General features: G+C 35.6%; 1 protein-coding gene across 1 annotated transcript in view; it reads right to left on the bottom strand.

Annotated features, from left to right (window-relative positions):
• The window catches only part of Satb2 (SATB homeobox 2), a 171,008-nt gene that overhangs the window by 64,674 nt on the left and 83,835 nt on the right, over positions 1-22,499 (bottom strand). Inside the window, exon 7 of the mRNA XM_027925025.2 lies at positions 6,952-7,424. Coding sequence (XP_027780826.1) covers positions 6,952-7,424 — 473 coding nt within the window. The remainder of the gene's footprint in view (positions 1-6,951; positions 7,425-22,499) is intronic.

Below are 22,499 nucleotides of genomic sequence, written 5' to 3'. Positions count from 1 at the left end.
ATAAGACCAGGCCGCACAGCTTTCTCAAGCATGGACTTTCATAAAAATCTGGAAATGGGGTAACTCTGTGACTTTTTTTTTTATTATTAAACTGAAGAAGGAGCAAGATACCAAATTAGAGACCAAATGTTATAAAAGAGTAGCACATTTTGCAAAACACATCTGTGCTTCCACAGAAAACATGTTTCTAGTTGGCTCAGCAGAACTACCTGAGACACAAGATGAACCTAAAATTTTCTGAGTTATGGCATGCCCTGCTGGGGGGCAGGGGGAATGATATACTCCATTAATAACAATCATGGCAGAAGTCTTGTTTTCAAATGATGCAAACTTCTCCTTGCTGGCTCCTTGGGTAAGGACATTTCCTAAGCTCTGTCACCAAGGAAAAGGGCAAGCAGTGCAGACAGGGCATGAGGATCACACCTAATTTCCCTTTTCTGGCATTCTAATGCTCCCATTCACACGTGGCAGCACATCCGTTCCACTGGATTTAGCCTAGTTTGGATCAAAGCTTCCTCTACTTCATTTAACAGATTTGTTCAGATGGAAGGTCTCAGAGGAAAAACAATGTTAGTAAGTGGGGATTTCTGAACATATGAATATGTAGGTCATTGGATTTTTAAATAAATTAGAGAATAGTTTATCTATTAAGGAAGATTCACTGTACATATTTTATGAAACTTGCTCATTATAGGTCAGTGGACATCAGTAATATTAAGTCTTTTAAAAGATCGTCAAAAGATTTTTCATACTTGTATAATCCTACAATTGATTTTTTAAGTCCATATTGTAACAAAGCAAAATAATGCCTAAGATTAGGATTCATAACTGTCAAAATGCAAAGACAGAAACACAACTTAAGAAACACAAATAAGAAATTTATTTCATGTCCATAGACCTATTAAGTGAAAGTATGTCAACACTAAGACAAATTCAGGATATAGACAAAAAAGAAAGAGTATGGGTTATATGAAATTATTACTTCAGAGACACCATCTACACCTCTACATCCCTGACAAAGCACTGAAGATTAAGTAGGGCCAAGGAGCAAAACTACTCTGAAATTCACATGATAACATCAGTCACCTTTCAAACTTAGTAAGGATGGTTTTCATTCAAGTCTACTTTGATAGAACTTTTAAGGCCTCATACCTCATATCTGTTTCTTCCCAATCTCATTCATATTCAATTCATATTCTCTCTCTCTCTCTCTCTCTCTCTCTCTCTCTCTCTCTCTCTCTCTCAATATCCCTAAGTCAGTAGTCATCTGGATAATATCAATAGCAATCCAATGACGTTTAGAGTTACAGGTTTAATATAATAGTAGTGATAATAGATTCAAAGTGAAACTCTTCCTACTAGTCCCATAATAGTATATGGCTTTTGTTTTGTGAAAAGAATGAGCATAAAACTGACAAAACTGAAGTTTTAGGGTTTTTTGTTTGTTTGTTTGTTTGTTTGTTTCTGCTGGGGATTGAACTCAGGGGCACTCATTCTATTACTGAGCTACATCCCCAGTCCTTTAGTCCTTGATTATTTTGAGACGGAGCTTGCTAAATTGAGTCTGACCTTAAACTTGCAATTCTCCTCTCCTGTATTGCTGAAATAACAGGTGTATGCCAATGCACCCAATTTAATGAAGATATACTTTATTCAAACTACTACTGGCATGATACGACCAAATGTCAAGTAGGCTAGCAATGACATGGACCTATAATCTGGAATTTAAAAAAAAAAAAAGATCCTGAGATTAAATACTCCCATGCAAGTGATTTGTTAAGTCAGGGCTTCACAGGAAACTGATGACACATAAGGAGGGGAAGAAGTGCAAGCAAAGTCCCAGGCATGGCCTGATTCTGCAGAAAGTTCTGGAGAGAAAGAGCAGTCCCTACCACAGTAGACAAGGGAGCTGGGCTGTCATCTTCCTGTACCATCAGACCATTGTCTAACTAAGCATTTCCAGCTCTCTGCCAGTGTGAGCAAAGCAAAATCCAGTCACCCAAGGAGAGCCCTTAAATGAAATGCCCAACAACAGATAGAAGCTTTTAGAAATGAAAGCCTGGGGTGGGGCATCAAAAACAGAGCAGGGATGTTGTGCACCTCAACTTCCTCTGATGTACTGACCATAGCATCTTGCTTAATGACTACAGTGAAAGTGCTTAGAAATTAATCATAGGATTGCCTGAATATTAAGGACCAGGTCAGAAAATACCTTATCACTTTCACCTTACTGTTCTCCTGGAATCCCATTTGCCATGGCATGAAAAGCCTTTTCTTTTAAAAGACTGGAAAAGACATGGTGCTTGGCACGACTCTGCACCAGAAATCAGAACTATGTTAGTCTCATGGTCCCATTAGAGTCCACAATGGCATTTCATGACTTCGAATAAAGTCATGAAGCTGTATCTCTTGCTCAGAACAAGTGACACAATTTTTATGTTCTTAGAAGAGACAGTAAATGTTTTTGTTAACACACAGAGAAAAGTAAGAAAAAGAACCCACAATAATAAAAGAATCAGATTAGCCAAAGGTTGTCTCTCTCTGACTCCAGCAATGGCCATGACCTTGTCATGAAGCATGGGTGGGGCACCATTTCATCAAACAAATTCACTTTATGCTTCTTAAAGGCATATTTATTAAAATAAAAATGCATTAAAAACAAGCTTTTGGAAATATAGTCCTTAGTGTTATTTTACTTCATCAAATGGTACTATGGCAATGATTCTGCCATACATAGCAACTAGTTTCTCTGTAAAGAGCTGGCATTTTCAAATGCTATTTATTATGAATTTTAATTTTTCATCAAGAAGTCTTAAGCATGAGAAATGAAGCAGATAAGGTATTTTATTTCCAATTCTAGCTGTATTTTAAATATTTACATATGATTTCAGTTTATATACACATACACAAGCTAGATTCCTTCTTGGTAAAATCACCAAGTACATATTCAGGAACACTAATTTTAGGGTGATAAAATGTATTTATTTGCTTTCTTATTGAATTTGATAATAAATGAGTACTAAAGATCATGAAAATATTTTCTTTCTAGAAAATATTCAAGCATATGAGGATATCTACATATTAGTGAAGTAATTAAGCCTGATATCAGCTTTAGGTGCCCATCAAATGAATGATCTGAATGTGTTGCTCTGAGTAAAAAAAAAAAAAAAAAAAGTTACAATTCTTTTCTATCCAAAGACTAACAATTCATTTATATTATCTGTAACATTAGTTTTTATTATAGCTGAGAAATTATTATGTCACTCATAAATGTCTGAGTCCACTCAAAACCGCCTCACCATTTGGAAAATCCATGGTGGGTTTCGTGGGGGCATAGTAGACCATATTTTCCATTTAACAATGCTTCTGGTAAAACCAGCTGCCCAGTCTTGCTGTTAGTGACTACAGTACACATAGCAAAAACAATCTGCCTGCTGACCTCCTGCTCAAGTTCAAACTATGTCATTCTGTCAATACCATCTACCTTGATTAGGTTGGGCTTTATACACAACAGGTTATGATCCCAGAGGGATGAAAAGCTTTCCCAAATTAAAAGCAGAATTTTAAAAGGAAATACTCATACATTCCTATGCAGTTTCCATTTGATATCCTCAAGGCTGGCCCAGGAACTCAAGCTCATGTTGATTGAAAATGAATGTTTCTTTCTGGGTGTAGCCATCTTGCAAATTTAATGGAAGGAGGAAAATATTAAAATGTGTTCCATGCTTCAATTAGACATTTTATAACTTGGCACTTCAAAGGTGGCAATGCCAAAGAAAAATCATTAATCCATAAAAAGAGACAAAATGGACTGTGCAGAAGACAGACCTGCAGGAGTCCAGTGCTTTGGCCAAGCACACCCTCTCACCAAGTATCTTTGGTCTTGCCTCATTATGAGTCTTCTCTCATACTTCATGCTATTTGGATAAAAATATATACTGTATTTGCTTCTAAAATCTAAAGTAATACAACCATGCTTTCAATTTTATCTTTAGCCAAAGGAGCTGTATACATAACCAGACAATAAAATGTTGGCTAGGCATGAAATGCCTATTCATGCACATGGATGATAGATGAAAGAACACACATACACACACAGAACCGCAAAAACAGTCAAAAGATGCATCCTTCCAATTTGCATTTTGCAGTAGTTTGCAACAGACTTGCTCAAAAGGACCACAGCCTTTCATAAACCCAGTCCAGAGATAACTGTAGACACACAAATGCTATAGCCTAAGCACTTCAACTCACAAGAGTAAAGTGATAGAGCAATGTTTGGAGCATTCATGGCTCTCCCAAACCTCTGAACTCATTTTCAAGTGATGTGAACTGTCACTGACAGAATGCATAAATTAGCTAAGAGCCAAAGAAGCAAGAGATTTCACCACTCTTTGACCCCCCTCATACCTAATATGTCAGTACCAAACCTCAAACTAGCCCACTCTGTTTTCTTCCCTGTTCCAAGTCCAGCAGTTCCATCATTGCTGAAAATTATTACCTATAATCACATTTTGGGGTCCATCCCTAGTTCGTGTTAACTTTAGCAAGGACCCAAACTACCTCACAAATACTTTAATCTCAAATTGACTGCTTTTAAGTTGTCCACCTGCTTTTAGTCTTCTTTGCAACCTCAAATTTTATTTATTTATTATTTTTTTTTAATTAGTTGCTCAAGCAACACCAAATTTTAGAAAACGTGGTTTGCTTCTGTATCCTCAACAAGTGGTTATTCCTTGACTCCTAAGGCCTGGTTCCTCTCTCTACTACTGAAATGAAACTATACTGTAAAATTTGCCAAAGACTTCTCCCAACCAATCATCAGATCTTATGGAGCAGTTTCAAGCTTCTCCTTTATGGATGTTCCACACATGAAGAGTCCTTCTGGAAACTCTACTTATGTCTTCTCTACTCTCACCACTATTCCTCCATTCCACCTCCACCTGCCCCAGCTCTTCTGGCATTTCTTCTGTCTCTCTTCTTGGTGTTGTTGGTTGGTGATAGTTCTCCCCCTTCCATCTCCTAATTCTTTAAATTCTGGGCTCTGTGAAAATTCTTCTAATTTCTTACTCTACCCCTGACAACTCTTCTCAGTACTAAACTCCTATTTTCAAGGACTGTTATAAATCTTCAGAAGAAGTCTGCTAACATTTTAAAGTCAAAATAAATCATTCCAAAACAATCACTGTAACCTTATTCCAACCAATCTTTCAATGTCCTTCTTAATTCTCTTAATACTACACCCTTATTCTCAGTCACAAACCTTGGCATTATCTCGACTTCCTTCTTTACCCACTCATACACTTTCTGTGAATTTTATTCCCACAATGTTTCTTGACTCACAATTCTACTCCATTGCCACCAACCTAGCTTAAAACTTCCCCACTTTTCAGCTGGATACTTATGGCAGCCTTCGAAATGATCTTCTATCCTCTTACTCTCGTAAGAAAAGGGGGAAAAACCTTCCCAAGATCTAATTTTGGTTATTGAATCACAGAATATTCCTACATAAGACCTTCAAGAGTCTCAAGTGCCTAAAGATCAAAGTTCTTAGCATGACCCTGTTCCCATCACCATCTTTAAGTTTTATGATCATAAACTACCAACTATTCACACATTTTTGATGCAACATTTTCTCGTGAATCTCCTTAGCTAAAATGCTCTTCTTCTCCATCTTTGCCTATTGAATTTCATTTAATTTTCAAGATCTAACACCCCAACCTAATACTCTAGTTAGTTGTTTACATATGTTCAGCCATGATCTTTTTCATCTTTTCATCTGCACAGAGAGAAGCTTGCTGCCTCACATTTAGTAGGGTGGCTAACTCCAGCCTACTGTGTTCTTGAAGACTTATCACATTCATTCTGGAATCCTAGAAGTATTCCCCAACCCAAACTCACCATAAACCCCCATTGTGGTGTTTGCTTACACTATCCTGTGTTGTTTAACATACATTATATTTTATATAACTATTTGGTTATATTTTGTCATATTAAATCAGATTAGATCTCAGAAGCTAAGCACCTTTACTTTTTCATTACTCATACACAGAGGTTTGATTGATAGTTTTCAAAGTGAGGCTCCCAAGCCAGTAGCATCAGTATCACCTTGGACCTTATTGGAAATAAAATTTGGGATGGTGGGGGGTCCTAACTCAGAACTAACTGAATCAGAAACTCTGGGGTGGGCCTGTAAATCTGTGTTTTAACAGCCCTCCAGGTGATTTTAATATATGGAACAACTGTGATAATATTTCATGACCAAAGGATAATTTATCTAATTTATGTGTTCTGAAATGCATACAAGTTTTGAAGAGGTAAAGAATAATTAAGAACCACAGATGGCAAAGAACCTTTCAAATAAACATATGAGTAAACTGTTTACCTTTTATCATTTAATGTTATATTGTCATATATTCTTCTAAAACATTAAAAATACGAGCAAATGATCTGTTATCAATATCTCAAATCTAACTTGCACATTTTGAAGGGATTAGAGAAATTGTGACATAATATAAAAGTTCAAAATAAGATAAACAATAGATTAGGCATGCATAAATAGTTTTTCAATTTATCTAACAACAAAAAACAAGGGAATAGTAATCACAGAATTCAAGATAAGGTTAAGTCCAGGGACAAGTAGATGAAGAGGTAAGGAGGAACATAAACATAGACCCAAGCCATTAGTACTATTCTGGGTCCTGAACTAGGTAGTAGATTCATAGTAGGTTCACAGATGGTCATTACACTACTGAAATTAATTAGTTTATTAATTAATTCAGGTCATGCATTGATCAAATGGTGAAATATTTCAAGATCAAAGAAATATTAACATAATTATATGCACTCTAATATGCTTAAAAATTTTAAAGAGATAAATAAGAATTAAGACATGTCACAATTGTATCCCTAATATTTTTCTTAACCACTGATTATGATGAATGTTAACTGTACCTGTGTACGGTTGAATGCCACTCTTGCAAAGACAGCTTGGGATACACTGGCCCTCTTCAGCTCATCTCTAACTTGCTGGTAGATATCTGGAGAGACTTCCACAGAAGAGTTGGTTGGCTCTGGCTTAACTGCTCTAGGAATTGGTGGATGGTTCAGGAACTGCTGGTTGATGGCTTGAGGATGCTGGTGAGCCAGGAGCCGACTAACGGCAATCTGTTGGTTTATCAGATGGGCCATGGCAATTTGTTGCCTGACAAGTTGTGGACTGAGCTGTGGGGAAAGAAGACCAGGGCTCATGATGGGCTGTAACGCGGGCACTTGATTTCGGATTGGAGTACTGTGGTGGATTTGGCTATGAGGAGACTGTTCGTTGGTTTTCCCCAGGGATGCCAGCTGGTTCATATTTGGTAAATGCATTGGACGCTGGCCCAGAACACAATAGTCTGAAAGGTTTTCTCGTTCCACTCTTTCCACTGTTAAGAGATAAAAGTGATAATTTGTATTACTTTCATTGTTAAATTTATTGTTAATATAAAGAGTTCTGAACTATTACATTTTTGGTAAATTCATGATACAAACTTTTTTCAAACAGAGCTGGAAGCCCCCAGAATAAAAGTGCTATTTTTTTCTGGGAAAATGTTACAATAGCTGATTTTTTTTCATAGAAGATATGAAAGTAAAAACTTTCAACTTTCTTGAAGCTTTAAAAGTAAGCATTTCATTGAGTATCAAAGACAGAAGCCACACCATTTCAAATTCTAAATTCGCTCATATTCCCACGCTCTATCATCTCCCCTCACTCACAATCATGAGTAATATAAAAGAACTAGTTATTCTTATCTTTTGTAATTCATCATCAGTGTAATTCATGTATAGCACATGGTCCCCAGGAAACAACCAGAACAATAACCCCCTTCTCAATTAACTGCTACCTTGTAATAAAAATCTCATATAAATACTATTATACCACTATGGATATTTTCATAGAAAATGTCTACTGTATAATATACCCATTTACCTCATTTGCTATTGCTTTTACAGGAATGTTTAAGAAATGAATTTTTCAGTGATTGTGATATGCATTGAGATAAAAAAGAAATTTCATAAAATTCATAATAGCACCTTGAATTGTCATTGAATAAGGTTAACCCAATACCATGCCAAGAGAAATAAGCCAAATTCAGAAATTCAAGGGTTGAATGTTTTCTCTCATATGCAGAAGCTAAAGTAAAATAACAAAAAGGGAGAGGGAAGCTAGGATAACATAAAGAACCAATCAAATATAAATTAATAGACAAGGAAAAGGAAATCTAGTAGAATAGAGGAAGAAGATTGGGAGAGGGGAAGGAGGATGGGAGGATAAACAGGGAAGGAAAATGGGGGAGTCATGAACTTAAATCAATTTCCATGATTATATGAGTTTGTAAGGATGAACCCAACTATCATGTGTAACTATAAAGCTCTAACAAAAATAAATAAATAAAGGGCCTTACAGTAAAAAATAAATAAATAAGTGTCTCCTCATTTTCCTGGTTATCTATTAAATGTTATCATACTTTATTAAAGATTTAAAGATTAATCTTGAAAGAGAGAAGAAAAATTATGTATCATAGATGTACAAATATAAGGCAATTTTACTTATTCCCCAAAGTTTAGGAAAACAGGGGTCACCTCCTAATCAAATCCTTATCTAAGCACTATATTACTATTTTATTATCTAATATAAAGTTTTGTTTGGAGAAAATATGTTGAGTTATAACAACTCCATTATCATTGGTTTTAAGAGCTTATAGGTATAATCTATCCATATCTGTTTTTGAGAGTAAATTTCAATAGTAATTATTTCTTACAATTCCAAATGTTCGATATGATTATACAAAAGTCTATTAAAGATAAAATTAAGAGGCAATGTTTGGGGTGGTTACATGCTAGGGATCAAAAGGATTCACCTGCAGGACAAGCTTTTTAAAAAGTTTATATCCCATCTGATTCAAATGTATGATATGTCAAGATCATTGTACTGTCATGTGTAACTAATTAAAACAAATTTTAAAAAGTAAAAAAAATATAATAACTGTCTCTCTATTACACAAATGACATTTGCAGTTTGGCACAGAATTTCTAGTGAAAGAATAGTAGTATTTTTACCAAAAAAAAAAAAAAAAAAAAATATATATATATATATATATATATATATATATATATATATATATATATATATATATATATATACACACACACTGAGGTTCAAAAAATTAGGGTAGAAATTATGTGCACTGCAAAAATGGATGAGATGGCTCAAAACAAGAGATTTAGCAATGACAAATCACTGGTGCCAAATCACAAGTGAAGAATTTGAATAAAATCAATCAATCAATAAAATCAATAAATGGAAAAAATTAGTATTTTTAAATTAGTATCTTATATAACATGATTTTAAAATATGTATAGGGAAGTAAATTAATATGTTAAAAATTTAGGTAGAAAAAGCTTATATGTTTAAAATTTCTCATTGAAGAAAGAGGTAAATACCCATATCTTGGAATTATAATATATTATATTTATACAGTATTTTTTTACTCCTTTAAAAAAATGATTTGGGGGGTAACTTTTCAATGAACTCCCAAATAAGTCAAAAGTTTACCTCACATTCCTTTAAGGGTTCAATTTCTAACTTAATCTTTTCAATTTAATTCATTTAGTTTACATATCACCTTTCCTTCATAAAGTTCAAGGTAAACAAATTGTTTTAATTTTCTCCTCCAAAAGCATACATTTCCCAATCATTGTATTAATTAAACTTTAAAGTACATAGTCTTAAAACCAAACCCAGCAAATGGTTAGGAGCCTTCAGATAAGGTAATCTAATACAGTCTCATTGAAAGGAATTACTATTATAATTTCCTTATTGAAAGAAGATGTAAAGAAACCATGAACTACTTCCAGAGTAAAGTCATACTTTATAGACAGAAACACCTGGCTTCAGGTAAACACTTGATTCATTTGTGTTTGTTTGCTTGTTTTTTAATTCAAAGATAAATTTAATATTAAATTGTTATGTCTTCATAACATAGTTTAATAGCTACTTAAAAAGCATAAACTGCCCTCTCTTATAGAATGCATTATTTTCAAAAATTTTATTACATTTTAAGGAGTTTAATTTCTTGAGATATATCTAAAATAACATCACAACAAAAACCTCCATTCATACATCTAGTCATAATTGTGCATGCAATTAAATGTAAATGTTAGAGTTCCATAAAACCTATATGTATTAAGCTTATGAGTAAGAATTACTCCTATCCTTATAAGTTCCTGGATTCTTTTAACTTAATATAGTTAAGAACTGTGAATGTGGAAGTATCCTTAGAGACAGGTAGTAACACCATTAAGTATTAACTACTTCATAAACCTAAACGAAGAAGTAAGCATGCAGGTGCTACCCGCTACCCATCCAGGTAGGTTACAGCCAGAGAACTGCCTACAGAGGAACTGGGGGAGTGAAAGAAAACCTGACCAGTGCAAGGCACCAACTGCTTCCTTAAGCTTGACCAGCTTTGCTTTTCTTGTACTGTCATTACTTCCAAATTTTTATAAAAATTTTGAATTTAAACATGATCTCTCTTAATTTTTATGTTTGGGCAACTAAGTTCACTTTCAAAATACAGCCCAAACCAAACATTTCTGATTGTTAAATCCAGTTCACGAGCTATCAGTTTTTAAAATTCCACCTAACAGACTAACAACACACCTTACGATTTTCAGTCCCTGACAACTCTACCAATCAAAGTCAGGTCTTTTTACTTCTAAAATATATAGGAGGAAGAAAAAAAAAACAAAAATCATCATCCCGACGTTAAGAATGCCTAAGGATCAAATGCTCATCAACAGGCTGCTCTGCACCTCCGCTGACCAAGCCAGCATATGATTTCAGTAATGGGTTGCACAGATTTTGCCTAATCTGAGAAACCTTCTCATTTACTTCTAGCTGGCACTCTTATAAAAATAACATCAGAACAATATTTTTAGCCTCTTAAGTTACAGCAGGTGAAATACAAGTGCTCTTAAAAAATAAAAATAAAAAGGAAGAAAGAAAGCATCAGAATGTGCCAGATTCCCCATCCCCCACTGAAAATGAAGTGAGAACATCACTACTTCTTTTCCTCTTTTCTTTCTTCCCTTCCTCCATTCCTGCTTTTCTTTCTTCTTCCTCTCTTTCCCCACTCTCTTTTTCTGTCTCCTTTCCGCTTTCCCTTCCTTCTCTCTAAATAATTAGAAAGTCATCACCAGGGCTGGAGCACAGAACTGACTGCAGCACCTGGTTTTCTTTCTCCTTTTTCACTGTCATGGAAAACCCCATGTTAAGTCTGTCTGAAACCAAACCAAGAGCAACCTGGCTCTGAGGCCCACTGAGTCCCTGCAATGTCCAGCCATAGATCAGAAGCGGTAAAAAACAGTGAAGGATAAAAATCTCTGTTCCCTTTCACAAGGGGAAGCACCCCAAATAAAGTCAACAGACTGAAAGAAACGTGAAAAACACAACCGCTTCCAGGGCTTTTAAATCCGAGCTGCGTTTTCATTCACAGTGAGCTTGATTCAGCTGTGGCCAACTCCTGCAGGAGACTGTTGGAGCACAAAGTGCTGGAAAGTCCCCAGACAGGACACAGCTTGGGGAACTGTCCAGGAAAGGGGGCCCCCCAAATGCTTCTAGGCCTAGTAGCTGCAAGGCTTTTTGTAGTGACTTCCAACCTCTGAGAAAGGCTCCCAGCCCAGCAGCCTTGTAGGCAAATGGTTAGATCTGGAGACTGTTCAGCCTTCTGCAAAACTCAGAGTTCCAAAAGACACTTCCAGATTGCTTTAAGCTGTCTGTGACTTCGTGAAAACTAAAGAGAATGGGCCACCATTCTGTAAACACCACCCCCCCAACCGGCGCACACGCGCGCCACACACCAACGACTGTGCCATTTAACTTCAAAGTAGGTGGGGCCTTTGTAGCTGGTTATTAGATTGAGGGGTAGGGGGGCTCCTAAACCCCCACCTAGTTCTAAGTTAGAACTTGATGTTCCGACCAAGAGTACCCAAGCACCATTGGCTATTCAGATACACATGATTCATGGCCATTCACAGAAAGTTACACACCTCCTCAGGGATTTATCTGCATTACAATTAAAAAAAAGACATTTGATCCAAAAATCTTTTTTTTTTTATTTCAAGCAATGTTACTATCCAGGAAATCAAACCAACTATTTATTTTAAATATCGCAAATCCCGATACATAGTTACATATTTTAAGTTATTGCAAAAACATTTTCAACACACACACACACACACACACACACACACACACACAGTATTATATGCCAATATTCTAAATATTCTGGCACTTAACTCATTTTATTGCAAATTCTTTATTGCAGTTCTGGGTAAATATCTTTTCAGCTGTCAGGAAAGATGTATGGCTACAAACAGAGACTTCATGGCTAAACTGCCAGGGTTTGAATCCCAGCACTATAATTTGGGAGATGTGAAGCCTTGGCAGGTTACTTAACTTTCCTGTGCCTTAGTCTCTTCATATACAAAGTGTGGGTCAATAATTGTTACACCATAAAGGAAAGTTACACAGATTAAACGAGTTAATGTATGTCAATACTTAGAACACACAACACACACAGTTCAGGTCTTTGCTACGTCACAGAGGCTCAAAGTGTGATCCTTCGGTATGAGTAACATCTGGAAGGCAAGTAGAAATACTAATTCATGGGGTACAAATCCAAATCTCTTAGGGTTCTTATGTGTGCTAAGATTCCAAGTTATTCGTAGGTACACTAGAGTTTGAGAATCAATGAGGTATATTGCCTTTGCTTTTATATTGTCCTTTCAGATTATTCCAGATGCTTTTAACTGTGAAATGACTTTTATGTGTGCTAAAGTTTGAGACTCATTACACTGTATTATCTTTGCTTTAATGTTGCTGTCTTTTGAGATTATACCAGACACCATTGATATATTCCATTTTTCTAAATATACTAAAGATTTAATCTTACTGAATTTTAACTATGTTAAAAATGTAGCTAAGCATATTTTAAAATTTCTCTATAACTTCAGAAGAAGTACTGATTGGACCTGGTGTTAAATGGCTATTCAACACCAAATCCTACTTTCAGAGGTGTGGGATCTGAGACAGTATGAGCTTCCCTGGGTAGTAAACCTTCCTAAGGCAGGTTTCCTACCAAGAGTGCCAAATGCAAACCTGTTGTCTTTCTTACCTCAGTACCTAATACACCTCTTTAAAATTGCACTCTTGGTAGGAAACGTGCCTTTCAAACTCCTTGCCTTAGGAAAAATCTTAACTCAGAATTCTAAGGGAAAAGTTTAGATGATCTATAGTATTTTGCAAAAAATCTTTGTTAAAATGATATTATAAATTTCAGAAATATTTGTGTAATTATGATTAACAGATAAAGCATCACATTCCAAAAATTTTTATTAAGACATTCTGGCCAATGTCTACTTTCTTTCAAAATATCATCTAAAGAACTGCAAACTTTTCTCTTGGTTCAAGTAACTAGGCCATGTTATATCACTTTTGAAAATAAATCCCTACACTTTCTCTCATTATCAAAATGGAATCCTAGTCCCCATGATATAGGCAAGAATATGTCGCGGGGCTGGGGATGTGGCTCGGGCGGTGGCGCACTTGCCTGGCATGCGTGCTGCCCGGGTTCGATCCTCAGCACCACATACAAACAAAGATGTTGTGTCTGCCGAAAACTAAAGGATAAATATTTAAAAATTCTCTCTCTCTCTCTCTCTCTCTCTCTCTCTCTCTCTCTCTCTCTCAAAAAAAAAAAAAAAAAAGAAAAGAAAAAAGAATATGTTGCTATTCATTTTCTCCAAATAAAGCTTAGAAGTTCATACTCGGACCTTTGAAATAGGAGGTAGAATAGATGAGAGCTGAAATGACACATCTCACAACTTTTTTGAAATTAAATTTATAGAAATACATAGTTTTCAGTTTCAAAATTTAATATGAATTAAAAATTTAAAAAATGAGGATGTTTTAAATGTATGTATACTACATTTATATCAATCCAAAGAGAGACAGAAAGCATTTGTTGTACTTGTAAAGGCAAATGTGTAATGGCTTGCTTTTGATTTTCCAGAGAATGTGGAGGCATTAAAAATGTCCTAACTGTATATGTACACACACACAATTTTTCCTCTTCAATTTAATGCTTCCCTCAGCTAAATTTCATTATTTTTATAACATCTATTTACTATCAACGCTATGCAAAGTAGACATAATAAAATTTCAATGTTCGAAATATACTTGAGTGACTTAAGTGCCTCAAAGTATGGTTTCTGAGGAGAATTTATGAGCAAAAGGAACAGAATCTAATTGGCACAAATGCATGTCAATCGCAGCAAGACAGCACAGGATAGGTGGAAAGAAGAGCAAACAGAGCTTTCTGCCATCTGGATTCTAATTGGGTGATTCTGGGGATTACCTGTAAATTGGTTTTATAGTCACCTTCTAGGTGACTATATGATATATATAATATGATATATCTAATATCATATTAAAGAGAATTACTGCTAATGTTTTCAAAACAATTCTTCCTCAGAATATATGCTTCTTGATTCTTAAGCAAGAGTTTAAGACTTTTCCTAAGACATCTCTCTGAGAAACAACTCATTACAACAAATACAACACTAGCTAGTGTGCTGGTAATAAAAGTAGTAGCTGTAGTAGTGTTAATGGTCTTGCAAGTTTATCAAATAATGCTAAAAAGATAGCTAATGTTTCCAAAACTATGATCCTAGTGTTTTGATGCAAACCTTAACACAGTTGCTTTTGTGAAATAGCGCCTGGAATTTATTCATAGTTATAATGTGTGGAAAGTAATGAATTGGGTAAAAGGCATGAGAAATTTACAGAATCTCTGGCCTATGGATTTTTCTTTAAGCCATTAAGACGCTTATGCAAATGTAAACAGATTAGCATGAATGAGTGCTAATGGATTCCTTAATAAGATAACACTCTAGTATTCCCCAGAACCTCTCTTAGAAACCCTGGCTAAAAGAATATAGCCAACCCCCCGCCAAAAAAAAAAAAAAAAAAAAAAAAAAACCAAAGTCATCTGCAAGTGGTTACTGAGGTAAGACAGACAACAGGTTTGCATGTGGCACTCTTGGTAGGAAACCTGCCAATCAAATCAGCAATTTTGAATTGGTACCCAAACCTTTGAGCATAAAAACAGACAATCTTGAGCATATGATTGCCTGTATTTCCAAATCTTTACCCCTTGTTCCCTGCTCTTCCCCTCCATGCCCCAACACCTTGGAGACCAATTTTAAAGAAAATTATACTGTCCAATACCAGAGAAGTTAAAAAATCGGTCAAATGTAGATAAATATTTATGGGTATTTAAAATAAAAAAAAGATGTGGAACCGATGTGAATCTGCAATATGTATACGGGGTAAAAATGGGAGTTCATAACCTGCTTGAATCAAATGTATGAAATATGATATGTCAAGAGCTTTGTAATGTTTTAAACAACTAATAATAAAAAAAAAGAAAGAAAAATAAAATAAAATGAATAGGGCTGCTAGCTCTAGCCTTATAAATAGAATAAACAAATCACATGGCCAGTGAAAACTAGTTTGGGGGGATTGTTTGTTTGTTTGTTTTGTCTTTTTCTACATAATTCAAAGTCAAGTTCTCAGGGACTGAATGTTTTACAACTATTTATTAATGGATCTCCTTTAGGGAAAAAAAGCTTTCTTTAAATGCAGGAATTTTCATATCTATAAACCTAGTACACCTCTTTCAAACTGCACTGGCATTTTGGGTATCACCAAGCCCTACCATTTACATAAGAGTTGAGGTAGGGAACTTAACCTTTCTATATATTGTTGTTATTTAATTCCTACAACAACTATATAATCCAGCTGTTAACATCCCCACCTAATTGAAGAAGTAGAAGTTCAGAAAAACTGGTGTCACAAACCTTAAAGGTAAAGACAGAATTAAAAGAAAAAATTTAAACTTGTGTCTTTAAGGCACTAAAGCCTTTCTCCCACTGCTTAAGCTAAACTTACCAAGTTGGGGCACAAGGCCATTAATGGTTTTAGGTCAGGACCAAATGACTTCCTTTCAGACCAATTCTGCTTTCTGTTCATATGTGTGCGCACACACAAGTATGTGATATGTACATGCATGTGTGACATGATAAATGGATGAGTTATCTGAATGGTAAGAGCTCAAACTGAGGTACACACACACATACACACACACACACACAAAATTTAAGTTACTTATCTAAGTAACTCACTTGTGAATCATTCAGATGTGACATAGAGTGAGAAGGCTGGTCAATTCTAAAACATGGTGAAACCACTGTTTTCTCAATAATTGAATCATCTAATCACAAATAAGATTATTCACATTTTTGTTTAATTCATGTGAAAAATATTTATTAATCAACTAATATATGCCAAGAGTGATGGCAGCCCCGAAAGATACAGTACTGGGTAATATCAGCTTTAAAAAAAACCCTCCATCTATATTTTTGTTTCAGATAAGTTAACTATTTGGTACATGCTTCTGAGCCTATACTATCTGCCTATGATTTAAAGTAAATTTCTATTTGATAATAAAATACCTATCTTGTCAGTTTACTAGCAATCCATTCTACTTATCTACAATACAAATATACACTAATTGTTTTTATTTTCACATATTCCCCCCACACACATTTTTTTTCCATCAGTCAAGAAAGCTTTGTCCCACAATGAGTGTCAGCAGCACAAAATCCCAACCAACTGATGAAATACACAAATCACACAACCAAGAGCTTTGGCAAGTGCTTTACAAAGTAAAGACTGTTTCTATAAGTAAAGAGTGTTTCTTTGAAACAAGTAGCCAACAATAAATAAACTATGGTAAACACACTCGTAGAAGATGGCAATAGCTTGAGAATCTCAGGCAATCCCAACAAACTCACATATGATTGAACTATATTAAAGTGACAACCTACAAGTCTGACCCATAAAAATGGCAATTCTGTATGATTCAACCTAGTGTTTATTTTGACTCCTATCTCTGAGCTGGGCTACCTATTAACACTAAACAAACTTATTGTTCCACCCTCCAAAGTCTTTCAAATTATTCTTATTATTAATTTTTTTAAATGTAAATATAACACTAATTTCCCTGGTAAAATATAACAACATATCATCTTTGTATATTAAGTATACCCAGTTACTATAAATACTTGTGATTTATTCTCTTCTAGTCAATAACTATTAGGTAAGAAATCAATTAATCATATGAAAACCATTTTCTGTTAATACAAATATGGACAGACATGATTGCAGAAGCCAGATCTAACATGCTGTATCTTTCAAATATAAATCTACACCATTAAAACAAATGACTGAAAAATCCTATTACCAGAAGAGTTCACTAAATATAATTAAAGAAAATATTTAGGAGTCTAAAAGAGCAGAAGGGTAAAAGGCGTAAGGGACATAAGTCTCTCAGGACTACCAAATCTAAAGATCTTCTTTTCCCTAAATTTGTTAAAGAGAATCTGTCTCTGGGTTGAGAACTTGCCTGCAAAGTCTCTGCCTAGAGCGAGATATTCAGAGCCAACTTGTTAACTCCTAATAAAACAGCCCCAAAGTGAGGTATATCAGCCAGCACTGTGATATACCATATGACTGGTTTTCTTAGGTGTATTTTCCCCTTATTATCAACTTCCTTTTTCCATCATATTAAACTCTACACAAACATATATAGCCACTGTAAAGCAACTGGAACCGGGACACCTCTGTTTCTTTGGCAATGAAAACTCATAGGGTCCATTATGTTCCATGGAAAAAGTGAGCATTGTTCACCTTTATCCTGCTGCAATCTCCACCTTCTGCATGCAACAGTATCGTCCCTTCTGGTTGCAAATAATATTTGATCACAGTCTGATAGCCTTGATCATTTCAAGTATTCCTTTAACTGTATTACATCTAATGAAATCTTTATTTTTTTCTCTTAATTTTAATCTGAAGCTATGATTCCTAAGGTGTATTTAGTACATGACTTTTTAAAAAGTCATGTTGCAGAAACTTAACATTATCGTTAAAAAGTATTCTGCTGTTACTACTTGGCACTCTATGCATATTAATTCTTTAATTCAACCTATTGAGCAAAGTTAATCAGGACAATCAACCTATGATTCATTCTTTTCCATAGATCAATCTCTCTAATTTTATAGGACTTAAAGATTTTAGGTCATTATTTTTAGAAAACAAACAAACAAATAGTATATTAGCTGGAAAAACCCTCAAAGGGATGTACCTAATTTGTACTTAATAAGGCATTACTGTCCCTTTAGGTGGACTTGACTAATATTAAATCTTAGCCCAATAACTAATTAATAGAAAAGGAAAAATGATTCTGATTTACAATTTGCTAAGGACAGCTGCCAAAATCAAACAAGCAAAGATTTACTTTTTTCTTTTTTCTCTCAATCGAGAAATCAGATAACAAATAAGATTAAATACAATATAAGGTATACAAAAACACACTCAAATAATTCCATCTACTTAAATTCCATTCTATTCATATTTAATAAATATCTACAATATTCAAGGCCCCAGGTTCACAAGGAACTTGGAGGGAATAAAATGAATGCACCCTCAATCCCATGTTCTTTCAAGGAGCTTCTGGCCCAGAAGGAGGATAAGCCAAGAATAAAAATTACTACAGTAAATGGAGCTTAGAAAGGTTACAGCTTGAAAGGCCCAATTAGAACTCAGTCTGATTTTGTTCTACAAATGATTCAAGAGTCAAGGCCATTTCCCTGGGGGTTAGGACTCCAAGGTCAGATAAATTCTTGCAAAGGGCAAAATGAAGGCCTGTATCAGTTGGGGAAATAGCTAAACAACTGTCTCAATGAGGCAATGTGATCTCAGTGCTTACCCTTTGGGTAAGAGCTTCAAGTACCTTAAGGAGCTTAAACCACCTCCCAGCTTTTAACTCTGCAAATCAACTGAAGAATAAAAGATAACAATTTTTATGCAATAGATCAAGAAACCAAGAGATGTCTCTGATTTATCTTCCTGGTTCTCCCCCAAAAGAGGATATCTCTACAACCATGCCAGATTTTAAATTGAACTGGGCATTTCCTGTTCTATGTATAAAACCTCTCATTCCACATCTTTGTTAATTCTTGGTCAGGCAACACCATATCTTTGTTTTTGAGTTTCTGGTTTTGTTTCTGAGTAGGACAAATGGAAAAATAAAAGTAGGAGAAATCCAATGAATACTACAAGAGAGAAATTGAATTAAAGAGACCTGGCCCACTATAAATCCTTTCCCAAGTCCCCTGAGTTCACCTCTCTGGTGCTTCCCCATTGCTTCCCACACAGGCTCTGTCCAGTGTCTATTTCAGGTGTCTTCCTAACCAAGCCCCAACCCAACTACCTCTCGTCACTGCAAAATCATCATGACCCTCCCAACCCCCAAAGCAAAGTACATCTGTGCCTCCGATCCCAGATCCCATGTACTCTTGCCTCCTCTTCAAAATGATTGACTCCAATCCCTTTTTGCTAAGAATCAGCTACACCTAACTTAATACTTCCTTTAGATTCCTCCCTCGCTGAGTCAGCATCTAGTGACTTCACTTTCTTCCACTTCTGCCCTTCTTAGAAGCACCACTTCCCTATTCTCAGCAGGGAAGCAGCTTCCCCCAAGGCCATTCCCACCAGCATGCCCACATCTTCTCTCCAGCTCCCTCCTGTTGGCAGGTTCACCAACACTTTCTCACTGGTGAACCATGGACCCTTGGCTTCCACAGCATCTCACTCTCTCTCGACTCAGCTCATGGGCCTTTTCATCTCATAGCCTTCACCACCCTCACACCCAGCTATGCTCTACTGTTGATTTTTACCAACTGCTGTAGTTTGGATATAAATGTCTCCCAAAGGCCCACGTGTTGGAGGCTTGGGTTCTCCAGAGTACTGCTACTGAAAAGTGGTGGAGCTTTTAAAAAGTGGGGCCTAGTGGAAGGTCTTCAGGTGTGTGGGTGGGGTGGGGGGGTGCCCTTGAAAGGGATAATGGAACCCCAGAACTTTCCTCTTTCTCTCTCTTTTGGTCGCTGGCCATAAGGTGAGCAGTTTTGCTTCACCAGTAGTTCTGCCATAATGGGCTTTCTCATCACAGGCACAAAAGCTACATGGCCAACTAACCATAGATAGAAACATCCAAAGCTGTGAGCTAAAATAAACATTTTCTCTTTTAAGTTGATTATCTCAGGCATTTGTTATAGTGATGGAAAAGATTACAGAATCATGATAAATGGGCAACCTCTAAACATGCTGTGCTCTTTTTCTTCCTTGTAAAACTCTACTACTCATTCTTCAGGTATAACTCATGTGCTACCTCGCCCCAACCATCTGGGCCCCCTGCAAACCTAACATCCAACTTCCACTGCACTAGTTTATACCACTGCTATATATTTATGGGGCTGCTTTTCTGGCTAGAATAAGCAACACAGTTAGAAGGAGGAACCATGTCTTACATGTTTCTGGCTGTCTCTCACTGCTTTTAGGTTGCCTGCAGAAGAACTCGCTGAAGGTCTGTTTAATTAAAGTTGTTTATCATGACTATAATTTTTTTAAGGAAGTCCTAAGTAATGTTCCCTACTATAACCCCACCCTTAGAATCCTGCCAGGCATATAAAAGAATGCCCAAACTTACTTTTAAATGATAAAAATGTGTGTCGTATGATAAATGATTTCATAGAGGATATAGGCTTTTAGAAACCAAGAACTTCTACTTCTTTCAAATAATAAGTATGTGTAATGGATGGATGGGAGGTAAAAAAAAAAAAGGGATGAAAACAGATAATTTTCCCATCCTATTTCAACATGCATTTAAAATGGTAATATAAAGATATATATATAAAATGTTTGTTTCTTTTAATCAACCAACACATCATTAACAAACTCACACTTCTTTGAACATTTATAAATAAATACATTAAGGCCGAAGCAGCTACCAAGCTAAAATGAACTTTTTAAGATCCAAACCAGGAAGGGGTCCATGTGTGAACTGAATGTGCAAGGCATTCCTTGCACACCATTTTCCTACTTGCTGACACCACCGATAAGCTTCTCACTGGAGGGCCACACAGTTTACGTGGATAATGAATATATACCAGGGATTGTCACAGGGCAAATGAACAAGGCTCTTCCAAATGGTGAAAAGCCAGCAAGATGGAAAATGGCTGGTTGTGGAAGTAATGTTTCTATTGTTGTGAATCCAATATTTATACAAAACTCAAAGGACTGGATGTTGGTATTAGTTTCTGCAAGAAACAATACAGGCTGTGAGCAGACAAAGTTCCTAGCAGGATACCTTCATTTAGATCTGAAGGTGAAAGCAAATTTCTTTCATGACTCAAGAATTAGGTAGACAAAAGTAAGTTACTTTTACCTCATCAGAGCTAAACAACAGCAGAGGCAGAAGTACCGAGAGCTGATTAAAGGCATTGTCCTGACCGCCCATCCCACCGTGGCTAAGCAAGGGCTGCCTTATGGAACCAGGTCAGGGGACATTGATTTCTCTATTCAACTCTGAGGCACCACTTTGTAAATGACACAATCATTTTTGGGTACAAGAGGTGCTTTAAATGTGGTAACATTATATCATTTCAGCTATAATGATCATAATTACTTATTTCTTTTAATCACAACCCACTTAACCACTTTAGTACAGAAGACTAGTTCAAGGAGTTTAATTTTCATTCAACATCTAATCTTTGTGTTTACTGAAACCCTTCATGGGCTTTGTTTACCGTCTGCTTGCTGGCCTGGACGTTTGATCTTGCAAGACTAGATCAGACAGGGTCAGATAAAATACTGATTACTAGAATAAACCAGGCTCAGGAAAGTAACACTGGCTTTTAAAACCCGCTTTTGTCCTATATTTTTTATTTATTTTTTTTTTTTTTGCGCAAAATAAGCTCAAATAAACAAATAAGATTTAAGAAAACACAATCAAGGGTTCTTGAGAAATGACAGAGAAAAAACGTGATGGGAATAATTTTGCACCTTGGACAAAATACAGGATTTGGTTAGGTCTATTCATTCTGATGATATTATTTTATGACACAAATAATTTTATGATAGCCACCAGTATTTATGTGAACTTTGAATGACCCTTTGATTCTTGATACATATTAAATATTTCAGGTTGACCCCACCCCAGCAAAGATGATAATTCATTTTGCTTTCAGAAATAAAACATTTTTGATGAAAAATATTTTAAATATAAAATTATTTCTTTTAATTTATTATTAGGATACATTTAAAACATATATCATCATTGTTAAAGTACTTTTCTTATTTCCACTGCAAAAGTAGATTGCCATAAGAGTATGATTTTGGTGGTATGGCATATATAAATACCTCTTAGTTTCATAAAAATGATGGGACAAATTCACATCTAGAGCTCATACAAAACAACAGTGGATAAAAATCAGTG

Source organism: Marmota flaviventris, chromosome 11, assembly GCF_047511675.1.
Source record: "Marmota flaviventris isolate mMarFla1 chromosome 11, mMarFla1.hap1, whole genome shotgun sequence".
Classification (NCBI taxonomy): domain Eukaryota; kingdom Metazoa; phylum Chordata; class Mammalia; order Rodentia; family Sciuridae; genus Marmota; species Marmota flaviventris.
The sequence above is the reverse complement of the archived record's forward strand: the minus strand, read 5'-3'. Positions and strand labels throughout refer to the sequence as shown.